General features: G+C 36.5%; 1 protein-coding gene across 3 annotated transcripts; it reads right to left on the bottom strand.

Moving 5' to 3' along the window:
* LOC109356656 lies at window positions 3,343-19,497 on the bottom strand. 3 transcript variants are annotated; one of them, XM_019600089.1, is made up of 8 exons: window positions 19,379-19,497; window positions 18,945-19,059; window positions 18,355-18,457; window positions 15,127-18,196; window positions 9,821-12,368; window positions 8,134-8,588; window positions 4,243-4,359; window positions 3,343-3,932 (listed from the first exon to the last, which is right to left on the bottom strand). In XM_019600089.1, the coding sequence occupies exons 3-8, from the start codon at window positions 18,423-18,425 to the stop codon at window positions 3,771-3,773; spliced, it is 6,423 nt and encodes a 2,140-aa protein (XP_019455634.1). In that variant the 5' UTR covers window positions 18,426-18,457; window positions 18,945-19,059; window positions 19,379-19,497; the 3' UTR covers window positions 3,343-3,770. The 3 variants fall into 3 exon arrangements, with proteins under 3 accessions (XP_019455634.1, XP_019455635.1, XP_019455636.1); XM_019600090.1 differs by lacking the exon at window positions 18,945-19,059 and having other exon boundaries at window positions 19,361-19,497; XM_019600091.1 differs by lacking the exon at window positions 19,379-19,497 and having other exon boundaries at window positions 18,355-18,463; window positions 18,945-19,323.

Here is a 20,078-nt window from a genome sequence, read left to right as displayed (position 1 = left end):
TTGTAGGTTAACTTTATTTCAATCTGGACATAATTTAATTGAAGAGTTAAAGCCGGCCATGCATTCATCAAATAACATCTTTTTATATATTGTTATTATTATCATTATTGTATACTCTTCTCAAAAATTGGGGAACCCAGTTCAATATTGAGTTTTTCAATGCGACCAAAGTTCTGTGAATTAGATTGGTGAATTACCGTTGATAAACTACAAGGGTTATTATGGCTATATAAAAAGGTTGTTGGATGTTTTATTGTCTCATTTAAATTTAATTCTGATTTGACTTTCTTGTGGTTGACTGCATAAAAATGTTAATAATTTCATTTCTTTTTAAATTTATATAAAAGCATAATTCCATGAATTAACAGCATATTAAAATCAAATAATATAGTCTGTTTGTTTTTAACTTTATAGTTAGTGTTAGAAGTAGAGTTACAGGTTTATTCAAAATTTATATTATTCCAATTGCTCCACAAGCCAATAAGAAAAAAGGTTGATTTCCTATCTCGGTCATAACTGGACAATTACCCATCCGTCCCAAGCATAGCATTCGTTATCCCACATAATCCTCGTTGCCCGCCTCGAGTGGACTCACTTGTAACGGAAGCTACAAATGCTCCCGACACAGCATTAACGCCTCTGACCCACCATTTAACGTACCTCTGACTCACCGTTTAATGCACATCTAACCCTATTTAATGTATCTCTGATCCACTATTTAATGTGTCTTTGACTCGCCTCCAATGTCAGATAGCAGACCACCTGCCACGCCGCCTACACATTCCGCCCATGCCTGACAATTCGACAAAAGCAGATTCATAGGACAAGAAAGGACGACCTGTATACGTTCTTTATGCCCATTAGATGTTGACGAATGACCAGATGTCATCTCAGCATTCCCTAAGCTCTATAAATAGGAGATCATACAGGGAGTATAATAATGTTCATTTCTTCATTTATTGTTATACTGCTCTAACTCTTATCTTATTTACTTTTCTTATCTATTTAGAATACTTCACTGACTTGATCGTCGGAAAACATTTTCAAGTACATTCTCGACGGGTCCAAACGATAATTCGACCAAGTCACCTAATCTCCTACGTTCTGCCAGACATATTCTATTGACCATTCATCCTCAGCTTCTGATCATCCACTCTTAACAATAAAGAACAGTTGATATATCTATCTTTTTCTATAATCCATCTTAAAGTTTCAACCTATACTAAAGAAACTTCCGCACACAAATTCTCCTACATTGTAATTTTAGTTTTGCATCATATACTTTATTAATGTGAATATGTTTTCAAAGTGCTTATTGAGTATATGCTTAGATACTTTCCACCCATTACAAAAATAGACATCATGATCGTGCAAGGTATACGGAAAACCTAGTAAGCCAGACAAGAAAGATAATCCATTTATCCCTAAGCCTTCCTAGGCTAAGGACAAAAAGAACCGGGTAACACAAAAGAAGTGTTCTATCAACAATAAGACAACACATGGTTCACCCATGCTATCACTCTATTGCACCACCTACACATAGTTATCACCTCAAACTGCAGCCTACACTCTTGTTGCAAGCCACAAGCTATTATGCATTAGATGGATTTGCCAAAGCCAAAACATGGAAAAAACAATATTCTGGGACAAACTCGACATACCATTTGGTTAACCAGACCAATAGTATTTATAAAAGGCATATTCCTCTTACTTCTCTATTATAAATAAGGGATTCCCTCTTGAGAAAATTTACTTAACCTTTGAATTTATTACTTTTTCATTATGTCTCTTATTTACTACTCTCTAATATTTTATATAGCTCTATCATATATTGACTTGATCGTCAAAGAACACTTTCAGATACATCCATCAGTGATTTCAAGTATCCCTATCCCTTAGGCTATGCTAAAAGATTCCAGCAAATTCCTATAATTCAGATTCACTGAGAAAGATCAAAGAACAATAATTTTTTAATCATTTATTTTATTTAGATTTCAATTTACTCCTATATGTACTTAATCCACTAAATTACATACCCTTGTCACACTTATACATTTTATTAATTGTGTTATGGCCAGAATATATCAAACAAAATCTCATAGGAGATACATTTTCAATCATCAGAATGAGTTTCTTGATGCAATCATCTTCTACCTCCACGGTAACTCTAGTCTCTCCCCCCATTTGATTTTCATGTTCATCATTTCTTCATCTTCATTATCCTCATTCACCATAATCTTAATCACTAAAACCATTATTTCGTTACCTACATAGACAACGTAACCATCTCCAACCTCCCAATACCGTTCAGACATACAAAAGGAAAACCATTTTCATTTTCAACCACTGTTTTTAAAACCTCAAAATGAAACTTGAACATTCAAAATAGAAAAACAACATTAAAGAATTATCTTCAACTGTCTTTTTCTGTTTTTCATAAGCAATTATCTTCAACCAAGTGGCATCATCACTCCACCAACTATTCCACTCAAACACAATGGAACACCATTTTCACAGCATCATCTCCTCCCTCAGGTTATTGTCATGCACTATTTCAATCGTCCACCTTCCAAGTCTGCATCGCCGATGAGGCCACCATACAACCACTTACAAAATGGCAACGTGCTGGATGTCTTATGGGTTCATTTTGAGGCGTGTCATATAGGTGTTGGTGTCCCATACTTGGATACCTTTTTGATTGAAAATGTTTTGTCGCTTTAATTATTTATGAAAATGCCTTATATATAGCTCCCACACACACACACACTTTTTTCCCAATGCAGTTTATAGGAATGAAATTTCATCTCTTCTTCCAGATATAGATTGAGTTTGGGTGCAATGATAAGCTTCAGCTTGGAGGATTAGTTATAGCCTCTTCTACAAGAGCTAGATCTGCACTGGTCGCAGCTGCTAAATATAACCTACAACAAACAACAGGGTGGTGGTATTGTATTCACATGCTCTCTGCTTTGGCTTTGTTCTATTTTTGCCCTGGCCACTATCCCTGCATCTCAAACTGTTAACAGAAGTAATTGATAGCTTTTTAGCTGGTTTTAACTTTCAGAGATTTTCACAAAGTATTGAAGTAGAGCACCTTTAGTTTATAGTTTTGTTGCCTCCATGTTTAAGATTATGCATCAAATAACACATAACATCAATAAGCTGCGGGGTCTCAATGCAGATACATAGTAGCTAAAGTTTTCATTCTTTCTAAAGTGATATTTTCACTCTTTTAAATGGAATCCTACATCATTGACCTGAATAAATCAGAAAAAAAGACTAGTTCATTTGAAGGTTGCAAGATGATGGAAAAAATGAAGGAGAAAAATGATTCTAGCACTAGTAAAAATGACATATCTGGGTATCATCCTTGTGGCTTACACGCATAAAACTAAGCCAATCTTACAGAAGCAAGTGTACATCGAATATCGGCGGCAAAGAAAAAAATAATGCTGGACATAAAATTTAATTCAAATGTAACTTTTCCTATGATTCATGTTCCTAATTCCTACTGACTGACCTGTACAATTCTTCTACCCAGCTTTTTACCGTGGGATATTCATGTCTCCTTCTCAAACGCTTTCCTCTTGACATTTATAATTTAATTTACACTTAGAACTGAAGCAACTTTATCTGCCAGACTACAAAAAAGGATCTTCCAATATATGTTAATAATTACAAGCAAAACGCCCTTTCCACTATATCACGCATACTGCAGAATGTAGATTAGTTTTTGTGCTTTCAACCTGAAAAGTAGCTCGTTACCCCTTTCAGATATCCTCATTAGAAATCCTGTTGGACCATATAATCTCAATTTCAAGAGTCCGGGAAGAACCATCTTTGTTGGTGTCATGATTAAGACTGAATAATCCACTATAAACCCCTTCTGTCACAACTTTATCAATTTGAATAGTGACTCTTCCAAGAGTTGACTGCACAAAGAGAACAACACTTCCCATAAGCAATTAAAGTAAAAGGTTGAGAGTGTGGAAGACCAAGAAAAACCATAGGTTAGAAAAGATTGAGATCAATGTTTTGTCAATGGACATAATTTATGATAGCATTATGTTGTCGTTCAATCCATGTTACTTTCCATCTCAATTTTCTCCAACTCAAACAAGCAGAGATGATACAAAGAATTGAAAAAGTAATTCATCCTTTCAGAATAGGAAGAGGTTATCACTCACCATAAACAAAAATAGAGAATATGTGCAATCACTACAAGAAAGTATATATAGTTACCTTGCCAAAAGTGTTCTTGCTTTTGCATATAATATGGAGCTTTTGGCCCTTTGGAGGTACATCAAATTCCCATGTGAATCCTTCTTTCCATTCTGGAGAAGTACTACGATTCAATACCTAACATTGGCACAAATCACAAAAGGTATCAGTAATCTTGTATAATAAAATCTAAACCTTGCTATATAAGCAGACAAATCAATTAATAACCTTGTAAATAAGTTTTGGAAAGTGAAAAATAAATTTGAAGTTTTACCACATATAACACTTATGTAATTCAAAGGTAAATTGCATCCTATATGATTGATTTATGTAGAATTCTAAAATAAAAAGTGGAACATTTTTTTGGAACACTGGAAATTAGACAAGTGGAAATTAGAATAATTATATGGCAAGAATGTGAATTGTGGTTGACCTGATGAATTTTTAAATTAAATGATTTGAAAATTTCTGTTGTCAGACAGGATGCAATTGGCTTCATCTCATCCTACGCAAACTAGGTCTAAGTCAGGGATATTTAAAACCATTTACCCTAGAGCTTGCTTAGCTCACACTGAGCCTACCTCAACTAAAGCAGCCTTGGCTGATCCTGTTTGAGCTTCAGCTATGAAAGATGAATATGATGCCCTTATAAATTCAGGCACTTAGTCTCTTGTTCCCATGCCTCCTACTAAACAGGCTATTGTTTGTAAGTGGGTATTTCATGTTAAGGAAAACCCAGATGCCTCAGTTAATAAATATAAAGCTAGGTTAGTTACAAAAGGGTTTCATTAGAAACTTGGAGTTGATTACAATGAAACCTTTGCACTTGTAGTAAAACCTATTACTGTAAGGATTTTACTCACTTTGGCTCTAACCTACAACTAGACCCTTCAGCAGCTAGATATTAATAATGCTTTTCTTAATGGGATTCTTACTGAGGAAATTTATATGCAACAACCTATGGGTTTTCAAGACAAGAAAAAGTCTTTGGTTTGCAAACTGAACAAGTCATTATATGGGCTCAAGCAGGCCCCTAGGCAGTGGTTTGAGAAATTGAAAGGTACTCTCTTCACACTTGGGTTTAGCACTAGCAAATGTGATAGCTCCCTCTTTATTCATAAGTCCACTATATACAGGTTATTTGCATTAGTGTATGTGGGTGATATTATTATCAGAGGTTCATCTTTACCACATATCAGGGCTTTAATTAACAATCTCAATAGTGCATTTGCCTTAAAAGATCTAGGTACCCTTGATTATTTTATGGGAATTGAAGTCAAATATCTTAATGATATATCTATTCTTCTTTCCCAATCTAAATACATAAGGGACCTTATTGAAAGAGCCAACATGATTGGAGCCAAATCTATGACTTCCCCTATGGTTTCTAATTGCAAGCTAACAAAGGATGGGTCCAATTATGTTGAAAATCCTTCCTTATACAGGTCTATTGTAGGTGCTCTTCAGTATGCTACTATAACTAGACCTGACATAACATATCCTGTCAATAAGGCCTGCCAATTTCTCTCTGCCCCTTTAGAGGAACATTGGACTGCTGTGAAATGAATATTAAGATATCTGAATGGTACTCAATGCCACGGTCTACATTTGTAGCCAGCTCCCTCATCCTCTCCCTTGGTTCTTAAGGGTTTCTGTGATGCTGATTGGGCATCAGATTGTGATGATAGGAAATCAACATCAGGTGTTTGTTTATTTGTGGGGCCTAACTTAGTCACTTGGTGGTCTAAGAAGCAACAAATTGTCTCCAGGTCCAGCACTGAGGCTGAATACAGGAGCTTGGCTTTGTTTGCTCAGGAGTTTCTATGGGTGCAGTCTCTTCTCATTGAATTACAATTTTCCTACACTACACCCCTGCTGCTTTGTGATAATCTTAGTACAGTGGCCATGGCACATAATTCTGTTCTCCATCAAAGAACAAAGCACATTGAACTTGACTTATTCTTTGTTAGAGAAAAGGTTCAAAACAAATCAATACAAGTCAAGCACATCCCAGCCAACTTTCAAACTGCTGATGTTCTAACCAAGTCTCTCTCACCTACTAGGTTCATCACTCTCAGAAGGCAACTACAAGTCTGCGCAACTGATCCACCTTTGGTTTCTGGGGGGTTGTATTAGAGCACACTGTTATTTATAATAACAGTGTGTCAGTTTTGTTAAATAGCCACGGCTTGGTTTGGGCTTGTATTTTGGTTTGGGTTTGTAAATGTGAAAAGATAAAGAAAATAGAAAGAAAGAATCTTGAAAGTGAATATAGTTCAAGCTTTTTATTGAAAACAACTTAACTTTACAATGAAATAGTTTGTCCCTTTAAATAAAGGGAAAGAAAAACAGAATGAACAAATTAGTAACTACATAAGGTAATTACTGATCTTAACAACCTAACAACCAATTAGGCACGTGATAAATTGACATATTTTACATGTGACAAATATGCCAATTTACTCAGCAGAAAAAGAATAACAATAACTAACTCTTAATCTCTAATATACCCCCCCTGAAACTGAGGGTAAGGGTAGTTGACTAAGGATGCTGAGTCAACAACTCTGAGTTGCTTCCTTAGGGTTAGAAACCTACCAGTGACTAAAGGATTGGTGAGCACATCAACTGTCTGAAATTCAGAAGGGGTGTGTTTCACTTGAAGAGACTTTGCTTGAATTCTATCTCTTACAAAAAAAAGATCAAGTTCTATGTGTTTTGTTCTGTTGTGAAGAACAGGATTGTGAGACATGCTCACTGTACTTAAGTTATCACATAGAATAAGAGGAACTTGATGTGGGATCTTGAGTTCAGAAAATAAGGATTCAACCCAGATCATCTCTTGAGCAGCAAGAGCAAGGCTTCTGTATTCAGCTTCAGTGCTGGATCTAGAGATTATTTGCTGCTTCTTGGACCACCAAGTGACTAAGTTAGGACCAACAAATAAACAAGTCCCTGATATGGACTTCCTGTCATCCAGATTAGTAGCATAATCTACATCACATAGAGCTGTTAGGGTAATAGGAAGAGAGGAATTAGAAACAACAGGTTTGAGATGTATGCCAAGATTAAGAGTTCCTTGTAGATATCTTAGGATCCTTTTGACAGCAACCCAGTGTTGTTCTAGAGGATTGCCCATGAATTGACACACCCTGTTGACACTATAAGCTAAGTCAGGTCTAGTGATTGTGGCATATTGAAGAGCTCCAACTACTGACCTGTACATAGTAGGGTTATCAAAGGCTTTGGACTCAGTTTTGGTTAGCCTGCAAGTGATTGCCATAAGAGTGATGCTAGGTTTGGTAGATTCCATAGTGGCTTTTCTGAGTAGGTCTTTGATATACTTGGTTTCAGTGAGAAATAGAGAATCATCCTTAATGTGTTTAACCTCAATTCCTAGAAAATAGTCCAAATTTCCTAGTTTCTTCAGTGCAAAGGCAATGCTGAGTTTGTCAACAAGAGCAGAGATTTTTGAGTTTGATGACCCAGTGATGATTATGTCATCAACATAGACTAAGACAAACAGTTGGTAGGTACTAGTGAGAGAGATATAGAGAATTATCACATTTGCTGTTCTGAAATCCCAACTAACTCTTAATCTCTAATTGGCACTCATTCTTGTAACTGAATCAGTTTTCATAATAACAAAATTCAGTAACTGCAAAGTTGAAGCAGTTACATTTTCTCTCAAATTCTTTCTCTCTTTACTTACGTATTCTCTCTTCTCACCTACGTTTACACTAAGAAAATCAGGAACACTAAAAAATCAAGTTTGTAATGAATAACAGAATAAGAAAATAAAACACTGCAAAGAACAAAAGAAAACCAATTTGGTTTGAAGAAAATTGAAACATAATTTTGGTACTTTTGCATGCTTGCCGCCAACTAATCAATTATTCATGCTAATAGGAATACCTTGGTTTGTTTTGGAGGACCATTGCCTATTGTCAACAGGCAGAATGCATTTGTGCTTCCCATAGTTTGTTTGAGGTTGTTTCCACGCTCAATGGTGACAGTTAAGCAACCTGGTAAGCAGTGCAAAAGAGCATCTGCCCTCTCATGGAAGCTTGGTGGACAAGTTTTCATGAGCATTTGCAAGATGGGGATGGCTTCAGCAGCAATCATAGCTTGAGACTTTGCTAGATCTATTTCCATAGTTGACCAAGACTGTCTTAGCAAGCAAAAGGTGTCAAGTACAGAGTCCTGAGCAGCTTCACCACCAGATTTAAGTGCTCCTACCAAATGAGGAATGCAAAGGGTTGCTGCTTCAGATATGTGGAGCTTAGGGAAGTTCATGAATATCACATGCAGAGTTTTTAAAACCACTTCGTTCATTGTGGCAGTTGACGACAACTCTCTTTCCAGTGCAGCTGCATAACAAACCAATGATATATAATTAAGTAAAATATTTTAAAAAATTCAATATGAAATAAAAGCATCATCAAATACACCACAGATATGTGTGACAATTTATTTTTGTTAATAAGTAATGTAAAAGATTGGGATTAATATGATAAAAAGGGAAAGTTATCTCTGCTTTCTGCCTAGCAGCAGAAAATGTTTGCACCTTTCCCATTTTACTAAGAAGATGTAAACCCAATTATATAAGGAATAAGGATTTATACTAGGAAAGAGATGAGAACAGGAAGGACATAAGTTTACTAGCATATCTTGAGAATTTCCAATTAATCTGAAAACTGTCCAGTATTGAGAAGTAACATAAAAATAAAAAGGTAGCCCAACGCACGAGACTCCTACCTAGTGGGTCTGGGAAGGATAACACCTTCCCCTCGCAAGTGAATGGGTTGTTTCTAGGATTTGAATTCATGACCTCTAGGTCATGAGGTACGCAACCTTACCATTGCATCAAGGCACACCCTCATAAGTAACGTGATAATGCTTATAAGAAATTCTACGCATCAAAACATAATCACTTTTCAAGTTCCGAAAATTATAGAACCAAACAAGACAAGTTTCATGGCCTCTTTTAAAATTTAAATCGTATAGGTTCAACCAGCAAAATTAAAAGAAGCCTTTCAAATAGAAATCACTCTCCAATACTAACAATCACCCAAAACTTGATCCTCGCAAATTAAATAAAACATAAATACAAAGGTTTTACACAACAAATCTGAACACAATTTAAAACATATGGTAAGCCTGTAATTTTTATTCTAATAAGAGTCCACAAGGTCCCTGCAAAAAGGCTCACAAAATACAATTTCACAGCTACAGTTCCAGTGTTATCCTTTCTTTGAACATTCAAAACCAGCATTTTAAAATTGGACTCACTAAAGTATAGGTGCAAAGTGGAGCCACCTTATGGAATTTCATGGGAAGATAATAATGTTTCACTAAGTAAGAAAGAAGGAAAAAGTAATCTTCCAGGGACTTGCTCCTCGAAAACTGAGCAATTAAATTTCTATTTGCTCCATAAGCCAAAGACTACATGAATGAACTTGCGTCTTGAGTAACGAAAATTAGGCAATGTAAAACAGACATGATTACAGTATTGACACAGACACACATGCCAAAAGTAGTTGCTGAAAGAGGAGTATACACATAAATCAGGGAAGGCAGTCAATAGGACACGGATTAGTACCTGTCAAGGATCTGATCAGCTCATTTGACACGTATTCTTGAAGTGTGTGAGTAGAAAACAAAAATTTGAGTAGTAATGCTGCTTGTCCAGCAACTTCGATATTTGGAGACAGTAGCAATTCTTGAATCACCAGTATGCCCCCAGCTTCTGCAACAGCTCGTCTATTGGTTCTGCTGTTCATGATGAAGTTTTGCAATGCACATATAGCCACCATCTTCATTTCTTCAGTTGACTGATCTTCAAGTAAACTTATCAATGCGCGACATGCAGAAACAGACTCACTATATCGAGCATGCCCCTCATGCTGGGATATATCTCCCAGGGCTAAAGCAGTAAGAAGCTTGCCAGGCTGTGATTTGGTTTGTGGGTCTAACAGATACTGTGATAAAGGTGCTATAGCATACTTAGATACCTTCATCTCTCGTACTCTCACATTGTTAAATAAAGCTTCAAGTAATCTAGCAGATGCTTCTTCACAATGATGAGATCTTAAAAGCTCCAACAGTGTATCTATAGCTCCAGCTTCCACCATCTGTTCAGCACTTGTAGCATCACTTCTTTCATGAACTGTTAAAGCATCAAGGGCTATGGTAATTGTACTGTCACTTGTTGAGAGCAACAGTTTAACAAGAACCACCACAGGAACTTTAAAATAGTAATCAGCATTGGAACGTAAAACATTAGAGAGAACTAAAGCAGCTGATTCCCAGAGTGCATGTGGTGGGTGAGGGTCATCTTGAATAATAACCTTTGCAAGCTCAAAAATACCTCCCGCATCAGCAACTGCCTTCGGCCAGCTCTTGGAAATTTTTTCCAATGCTTTTATTGCTGTTTGTTGTAAGTTTAATATTCCAATTCCTGATAGTTGTACAAGAGGCACAACTGCATTCTTTGTTGTAATATCTTGCTGAAAATGTTCTTGTGCAAGGAGATGAGATAAAAGTTCTGTGCCAAGCTGCTGAATAGCTTGGGATGGGGATTCCAGAAATGAAATCAAAGGTTCAATAACTTGGCTAGGAGTAAGATTTAAGGTTGCAAGACTCTGTGGCTTCTCCAATATATTCACTAGTGCTTGTAAGGCACTATGCTGTCCCCATAAGTTGAAATCTCGACGGAGCAAAACATGGAAAAGGGGTTCTACAATTTCTGCAGCATCTGAACCTCTAGCAATTGCATTACTATTAGTTAAAATGCGAAACAGCTCCGCAATTGTGGAGCATAATGAGCTAGGAGCTGATTCGAGTAGCTTGAGACAATTATTAATAATGCCAGCTTTGACCATGTCTAGTTTGCTAGGAGTTCTGTCTTTGCCCAATTTGATGAGAGCAGATATGGTAGCCTCAACAAGCTGATAGTTTGTACCAGAAACCAAGCTGACAAGGAGATCCACAACATTATAGGCTGCTGCTAGCTCTACCTGTTGTTCATCTTCCAACAATCTCTCAAAAGCACAAACCCCATATTCAATTGCTGTCCCAGTAGCAGATTGCACCAGTGATATAAGAGGTTCTACGCATTCCGCGGCAATTGGATCTGCCCTGATTTTGCTATTACAAAAAAGAGCAAAGCAGAGTTGTGCAGCATGGCTCTTCAGTTCCAAGGATGAAGCAGTAGAAGACAATATTCTGTATAAACTTTCTAGCGGGTTGCCTTCCACATCAGTAAAAAGAGATGCTTTTGAAGAATTTTCGGAGGTTAACTTGATCAAGGCCATGAGAGCAGCCTCCTGCTCGCTCCCTGATGTTGTATTAAGCATGTCAACCAACGGCTGAATGGCCTGTTTAGCTAGCTCCGAGTCCCTAATGCTCTCAGCATTGAAAAGCTCATGAAGTGCTCTTGCTGCATTATATCTACCATTTCTTGATCCAAGGCGCAAAACAGCCATGAGTTGGTTCAACGAACTTGTTGTTGATTCATGTTTAAGAAGATCAGAATTGCAAAATAATATTCTCAATAACTCAGAAATAGCAGCCTCAGTTGATTCTTGAGGGCTCAAGGACAGGTACTTGTTCAAAGCTTCAAGAGCTCCAGCTTCAGCCAAAATTAATTTATTTGTGTCACTTCCATTTGCAATGGATATCAAGAGTCTAACAGCTACTGGTGGAGCACTAGGCCTTTCTGCTATTGGTCTCAAGAGATCCACCAAGAGTGGTATTGATTTCCTTGCAGTAGATCCCACTCTTACATCTTCAATTTCAAAAAGATGATCCAAGACAACCTGATCAGGGTTTTGTACCAGAGAGAATTCCTCTGATAAACCTGTCAAGTTTGACATATCTGACTCTATATGCCCAATAATAGTTATCAATCCAGCAACAGCACCGGAATTTGAAATGGCAAGATCTATTCCCTTATTACCATTACAAACAAGACTAGCCATAGCCTGGGCAGCAAAATACTTATCAATCATTTCATCTGATCTTAGCAGAAGAGTGAGAGAAGATATAATGCGCATTGTAGCAGGAGATAGAACAATGTTTGCATCTTGAAATAAAATGGCCAAGAGCAAGGCACTGATCCATATTCCTTCTGTATCCTCATATTCTGCCTGTCAAAGGGGGAGAGAGAGAAGCAATTTATTTGATTCAGCAACTAAATTCTTGACATGCTCAAACAAGAAAGAATGTGAAAGTGAAACACAGATATGAAGAGCACCAATACCAATCATCAACCATATGAAATAAAACTAGTATTCTGAGAAATAAATGTGAAATACAGACATGAAGAGCACTAATGTGCATTGAGAGTTTAGTCTTTTGATTCTTTATCATGCTTCAGAATTCAGGCCCAATCTCAGCCTCAATAGAAATAAGAGGGCCCAAAGCCTGTGTTGAAATTATAGGGTTTACATAGCGAAAGAGAAAAGGAGAAAAAGGGAATGCTCAAAATAGTATATTTTTATTAATAATATTGTGAATGCTATTGTGATACAAAAGACATTATATTAACCCATATTTACACTAATACTAGACTCCTAATTAATAAGGAAACAAAACATAAAGGATAAAATAAAGTAATTTCAATTCTAAGAGATCTTCTAAGACACTCTAAACAAATCTAAGACATAATCATCATAATATGAGATATTCTCTCTATGTCTAACTATCATATATATATTCTCTATAATAAAATTTAAGATATTCTAAAAACTTTCATACATTTTAATATTATCCCTCAAACTAAATCTTACTAAGTTTTAAGTTTGTTACAAATAATCCCTTAACATGGAAAATAACCAAAATAATTACATGCACCAAACATGACTTCAAGGTTTTGTAAATGTTGATGAAATCTACAATGAAGATGGTAGAATGATAGCTAAGATTGCTTCAAGGTGTTGTAAACATTGGTGGAATCTGCAATGAACATGGTGAAACGATAACTACAATGAAGGTACTCTAAGGTAGTTAGAATAAATGTTCTAAACCATTAATAATTGTAATCTCCAAACGAAATAAGACAACAAAACTTAATCATCCATGGCAGAAGCAATCTCCAAGCCTAACCACAACGGAAAGAAGCAAATAATGTTTAACCATCTATGGCAGAAGTTATCCTCAGTCTTAACTACCATGGACAGAAGCAAACAACGCTTAACCATTCATGACAGAAGTTATCTTCAAGCTTAAGCACCATGGAAAAAAGCAAACAACACTTAACCATCCATGGACAGAAGTAGACTAATAAGGATGATGGCCGCACAAAAGACAACACCAAACAACAAGGACCAAATTTGAGGATTGATCTTCAATAAGGACTAGAGAGCACCACCAACCAGAAACTACATTATTTAACCAATAATCAGGATGACATCAAGAGTGTTAAGAAGAAGCTTGCTCAACACAAACACTAATCGCACCTAGACCATGATAAATATGAACCACAAAAAATATGAACTACTTGAATAGTTCTATATCCAACATTTCCCCTCAAGCTGGAGCGTATACATCCAACTTTCCACATATGGAGAAGAGATAAAATCAACAGCACTTGTGACCAAGATGACAATCACAAATACAAGGATGCAGATTGAAGCTTCAACACAATCGTGCACCAAGAAGAACATATTCAAAATAGGGAGAGAAAACTAATGTGCTAAAGAGGGAGGATAGGACATAAACCAACAAGGTTAATGACAAGCCTTGAAACCAGGATGACAACAAAGACCAAGAGCAACTTGGTAAGAAGGCGACAACGGAAAACAAACAAATACCAAGAGCAAAAGGATCTAATTCTAAGCTTACCTCAAGGCGGATACCATGTTGAAATTATAGGGTTTAGATATGGAAGGAGAAAAATGAATGCTCGAAATAGCATATTTTTATTAATAATATTATACATGATGATGTGATGATATTGTGATACAAAAGACATGATATTAACCCTTATTTATAATAAGACTAGAATCTTAACTAAATAAGGAAACAAATGATAAAGGATAAAAAATAAAGTAATCTCAAATCTAAGAGATCTTCTAAGATAATCTAAACAAATCTAAGATATAATAATCATAACATAAGATATTCTCTCTATACCTAAGTATCATCTAGATACTCTATCATATAATTTAAGATTTCTAAGATACTATCATATATTCTAATAGCTTGAATTAAAATAAAATGATTTCAAAAATGGAAGAAAAGATTTTTTATAAAATGTACTCTAAGGAAAATACAGTTTGGGGCACAGAACAAGTGAAAATGACATGAGACTTTTATATTGAAAATAAAAGTCATGTCAATACTTTTCAAATCGGTATATATTTCATAGATTCAGCCCATGCAATTTTTCCCGTTCACAAGCCCAGCCCAAATTTAGTTCCACCTAAAAATCAGTCAATCTCAAATTCTCAGCTTTCTTCAGTGAAAACTTTTCTAATTACCTATTTTCACTAAATTGTTAGGAACGGCTTTAACAATCCATCTATTTTAAATATGCATCTCCATATATCAAACATGTAGAATGAAAACCAGAATATTTTTTCTTCATTGCTCTTATTTCTTCAGAAATTCTGCTTCTATTCAGAGTTTGATCCACTCATAATGAAGTTTAAATTGCAAATTTGTATGGCTTCAAATTTATTTTGTCTGTACGGTTGTGATAGATACTTTCCAGCAAGGATAAAGTAGTAAATGCTTAGGTAGGCACGAGATAGAAACTAGTGCCATAACACAGCTTGAGATGGCACATTTGGCACTTCATTTTCCTATCTACATAGATATTAGTACCCAAGTTGTAAACTAACTAGCCAAAAGACAGCGAGAACAGATAAAAATGGCAGTAACCGAAAGGTTAAATTAGTATACCTGTGGATTTGAAGTGTGTCTTGCAAGTTTGTCAGAGAGAGCTTCGAGACCGCCAGCTTCCATAATTTCGAGTTTGGTGTTTATATGGAGAGAAGCAATAATTGAGAGTAACCACAAGGCTACATTACTTCCCAACACCATAGCCGGGTCCAGAATATCAAATTCATCAAATTCTTGAAATGCATTTCTCTCCATAAAACCTCTAGGAGGGTGAACTTCAATTTCTAACGAAGAGCAGCTACAATTATGTTTCATCATATCAACTAAAGAACATATTAATGGTTTTAGGAACCCAGAAGCGTCAAGTAAATCCACTGAAAGCTCTTTCTTTTCCTTTGCAGCACAAATTAGTAAGGCAACACCTCCAACTTTTACTTCTAAACTGGAGGAGTTCATTATTCTAGTAGCTAATGAACCAATGGATCTAGAACTAGAAGATAACAAATCACCAAGTACGACAGGCTGATCTCTACAAAGTCTAGACAGAACCTCAATTGCCTTGTCCTGAACAAGGGGAGGCCCCTCAGACAGGCAGCGAATAAGGGGTTCAAAGCTTGATGGCAATTCGGCTAGAACCGACCATGGAGGATAAGTAAAGTTGACACCTTGTTTAGTCCTTGCTAGCAAAGAAATTACATCTAAAGCATTTGCAGTATCAGTTCCATCCATATCCATGACTCTTAAGGAATCAACAAGTGCAAGCACAGTGAAATGGCATAGTGCATTCCCCTTGAGAATTTCACCTAAAGCAAAATGCTTCAATAATTGATGGAGCGCACGAGATGCATTTTGCTTACCTTCTAAGGTTCCTTCTGCTAGAACTCGTGTTATAGCTGAAACAACATCTTCAGCCAGAGCCTCAGCAGCAATAAAAGGATCAAAGAGAAGATTGGCCAATGCAGCAACGGCAGTTTCAGCAGCATCAACAGAGGATGTCTTAGCCAACTTGATTAGTGGGTTGACGTCCCCCTCTAAAATATAAGACATCTTATTTGCAGCTTTGTTTTTAGTTGGACGGGACAAAGCACTTAATGCTCGAGCTGACTGAGTGGCAACAGCTTGAGTTTTGCTGGTCAGAAGCTTCATGCAAGGAAGCACAACCTCGTCAGTTGCAAGACTGTCACAAATGTCTTGTCTGATGATAAATAAATCAGCTAGGACTGAGGCTGCATACTCTTGGGTTTCCTCATTCAATGAGTTGAGAACTTGGACAAGAGATCTCAAGCCTTTATTAGCTGCAGAACCCTTTTGCAGGAGATCGTTTGCTGAAGACAAGGCAAGTACATGACCTAAAACTCGGATTATATGGGCCTTCGAGCTTGGAGAATCCCCTAGGAGCAATGCTAATAGCTGATTAATTGTGGCAGAATCAGCTAATTGGACAAGCTTTGTGAGTGCCATAGAAGATGCTTCTTGTCCTTTTGGTCCACCACTCTTAAGAAGCCACAAAAATGCCGGGATGGCCCCAGCACTTTCAACACATGCACGAATATCTTCACTGTGACAGCACAAACTCCACAGGATATTAGCTGCTTCCTCTCTTGCTTTCTGTGATCCTGTCTCCAACAGCTGCACCAATGGTGGAATCCCTCCAGCAGCAGTGATTGCCCACTTGCTGTCATCGACCTGGTGGGTTAAGATTGCTAGCAACTGAACTGAGTACTCTTGATGCTGCTCACTAGATAATCCCAGCAATGATATAAGTAATTGGATACCTTCTCTCTTTTTTATAGCCTCCCATATTCCTACCCCATCACAACACAAGCTTGTCAATGAAAGTATAAGATATTCTTGCACATCAGTGACAGCCATGGTTATAAGTCCAATAAGGACCTTCTTTGAATCTGCCTGATTGAGCCACTTTGAGAGACAGACGTTACCATATAGGCTAGCCATAGCCTCGAGGACACGTTCTTGAATCAGCATGTTGTCTTGAGGCTTTAAAAGTGTTATTAGAGTATCCTCTATCTTAGTTACATTCAAGTGGTCCACGTCAGCATCAACTTTTTCCTCATAGACCATGAGTGTATAAGCAAGAGCACCAATTATATCACCAACTGGCGCAGAAAGGCGAGGAGAATGGGAAAGTTTTCCAAGATATAGTATTAAAGCAGACATCCCACCACAGATATTGGATAATGCTCTAGTTGCATGCTCCTGCAGAGCCTGACCACCATCACCATGCATACACTCTTTAGAAGGAGCAACTATAGCTCCAATAAGGATCGGTAGACCATCTTCACTAACAATAGCTTCCTTGGCCTTAATTGACTTTGAAGATAGGGCCTGTAGGGCATCAGCAGCACTAGCTCGTACAGAAATATCATTTTCCTGACCAACAAGCTGAAGTAAAGCTTTGACTGCTCCAGAGTCTATTACTTTGGGGATGCTATCACTGAAAGCCAGCATTAAACGTGCCAATAGAGAAGCTGCATTTGACTGAGAAACAGCATTGTCCGAGTACAAGAGACCCACAATAATATCCACACCTCCAGCTTCTAATGTTGCTTTCCAGTAGCCATCTTTGTCACCACACAGATTTCTTAATGCTCCAGTAATAAAGCCCTCCACAACTTTATCTTGCTTGTTATTTGGATTTAGTTGATTCCATAAGGTTGGGACTACACCTTCTGTAACAAAAATCTTCATACCAACATGATCATCCGAAAGACCATCAGAGGAAACGTCATATATTGCTTCAGCTGCTGCCTTCCTGGCATCAGTGGATTCATATTTTAAGAGTGACAGTAAAGGTGGGATACAACCACCAAGAAGTACTTTTAATCTTAGTTCTTCATCTTTGCACAGGACACTGAGAGTGGCAGCAACATTAACTTTTGCAAGAGGAGTTCCATTTCTGAGAATGTTTATGAACAATGGCATGGCTTGGGTATGAGAGCCAATAAGTTCTCTAGCATCCTTTCTTCCCCTGACAATACCTAGCAAGCGTGCAGTAATAATTTCTTTCTCAAGTGGTGATGAAAAGTTGGTATGCAACTGCTCTACAAAATTAGCAACTGTCGCCATTATAGATTCTGGGTCGTCCATTCCTGTTGCCTCATTAAATTCCCTGTATATAATTGGGTATTAACTGCCACTTGTTAATATTTTCACATTCTCAATAACTAAAAGTTCAGCACTCATTTATCATAAATAGTTTAGTTTGTTTATTGTAGATTGCTTCCAGCAACAGTGAACTCCTAATGATTAGGTAACAAAATTACTGACCTAGGCTGAGAAAGATAAGAAGAAATGGACGGCCGTTGTTCTGGAGAAGAGGGAGACTTCGACATTTGCATCAACACGCCAATTTATCCTCCTTGTAGGATGCCTGAAATTTTTAACATTTTAAAACTTAAGCTTTTCAAAATTCATCCCATAATGATTGACATGAAACCAAAAATGCTGAAAAAATAACACATATAGACACCAAAAGGATATGCAATTAGTTCCTCATGTTCTCTAAGCTTTCATTATATCAAATACCTATTTCTGAGCATAACAAACATTTTTAAAACACTTATATTAAAGATATATTTAGACCTACTTAGTAAAAATAAATCTCAGTCAACCAATTGCAACATGAATGTCTAGCCAGCTAGCACCCTATTGAAATATCAAATTCTACGAACACAATCCTCGATTTTAGGTTGACTGATCCAAAAGTAAAAGTGACCAGCAACTAAGATCCTGAATTTCATATAACGGTCCATAAATCACTTCACAATGCAGCAGTAGTAGAAACCTAAACATGGCTGCACATAACTGATGCAACACCATTAACAAACCAAAATCAAAGTAAAATCAAGAGATGCTACCTTGTCGAGATGCAAATGCCGCAGAACTCTCCTCTGCTTCTAACTACCAGCAACAACACCACATCTTAATATTCACAAACTGATCCGGAAAATTGAGTCAATATATATCACGTGACTACGCAAAACAGCATAAAAAACATATCAAAAGCGGAACAGAATTCAGATCTTCTCCATAAACAATTGAAGAAGCACAAAATCTAGAGCGAGAGGATAACATAACAATCATAATATAACGAAAAACAAAACGATCACAGAAGCTATATCAAGTGAAAGAACAATAAGTTAAGGAAGAACGTAAATCTACGCATGCAATGATCAATTATCAGTTATCGTTTGCAGAAATTAGAAAATGAAAAAAAATGCAAAGAATTGATACATCAGAATAAAAAATCACAATCCAGAGAAGCGAGAATTGCGTGAAGGAAAGCAATAACCTGAAATGGAATGGAGCAACAGACACAAAAAGAGAGTGAAAATAGTAATAATGGAGAGAAAGCAAGTTAATTGAGTGTGTTTCTCACTCTTTTCCTTTCTTAAGCGTTATTATTTTCTCGATTTTATTGTCTGCATTACATTTTCTTTTACTCAATTTCTATTTTTATTCAAGTTAATAATTATTTATTACTTTTGACGGCGTCCTTCTCCTTCATTTGGGGCTGTTAAAGGAGTTCTACGATGAATTAATAACTTTAATTATTTATTTAATTGAACTTAATATAATGGTTTTTTTATTGAGATATACATTTATTGTACTTTAAATAGTGTTCAATGCTTATTGTGCATTATATAACAAAGCACCAAAATTCAAAATTCATCATATTTAATAGGATCACAAAATTATTTAAAAGAAATTAAGTACTTTTATAAATCAAATCATTTTTTTTTACATTCAAAATACAAGATTGAAAGAGATGTGATTTTCAAGACAAAAATGAAGATAACATTTAATCAGTAAAAACATATCAGTAAATTTATAAGTAGCTATGATATGATATGAAATTTCCCAACTCTAATGGGGCAAGTGCCTTCATTATGCTCAACCAACCTAGGCCTGTCACTAATTTAATTCAACCCCATTATCATATTATTCATAATTAAACATCAACATCCTTCACCTCAAATTCTGTGATACAA

The sequence above is a fragment of the Lupinus angustifolius genome, chromosome LG09 (genome assembly GCF_001865875.1).
Source record: "Lupinus angustifolius cultivar Tanjil chromosome LG09, LupAngTanjil_v1.0, whole genome shotgun sequence".
NCBI lineage: Eukaryota > Viridiplantae > Streptophyta > Magnoliopsida > Fabales > Fabaceae > Lupinus > Lupinus angustifolius.
Note: the sequence above shows the minus strand (reverse complement) of the source record. Positions and strands in the feature narration are given on the sequence as shown.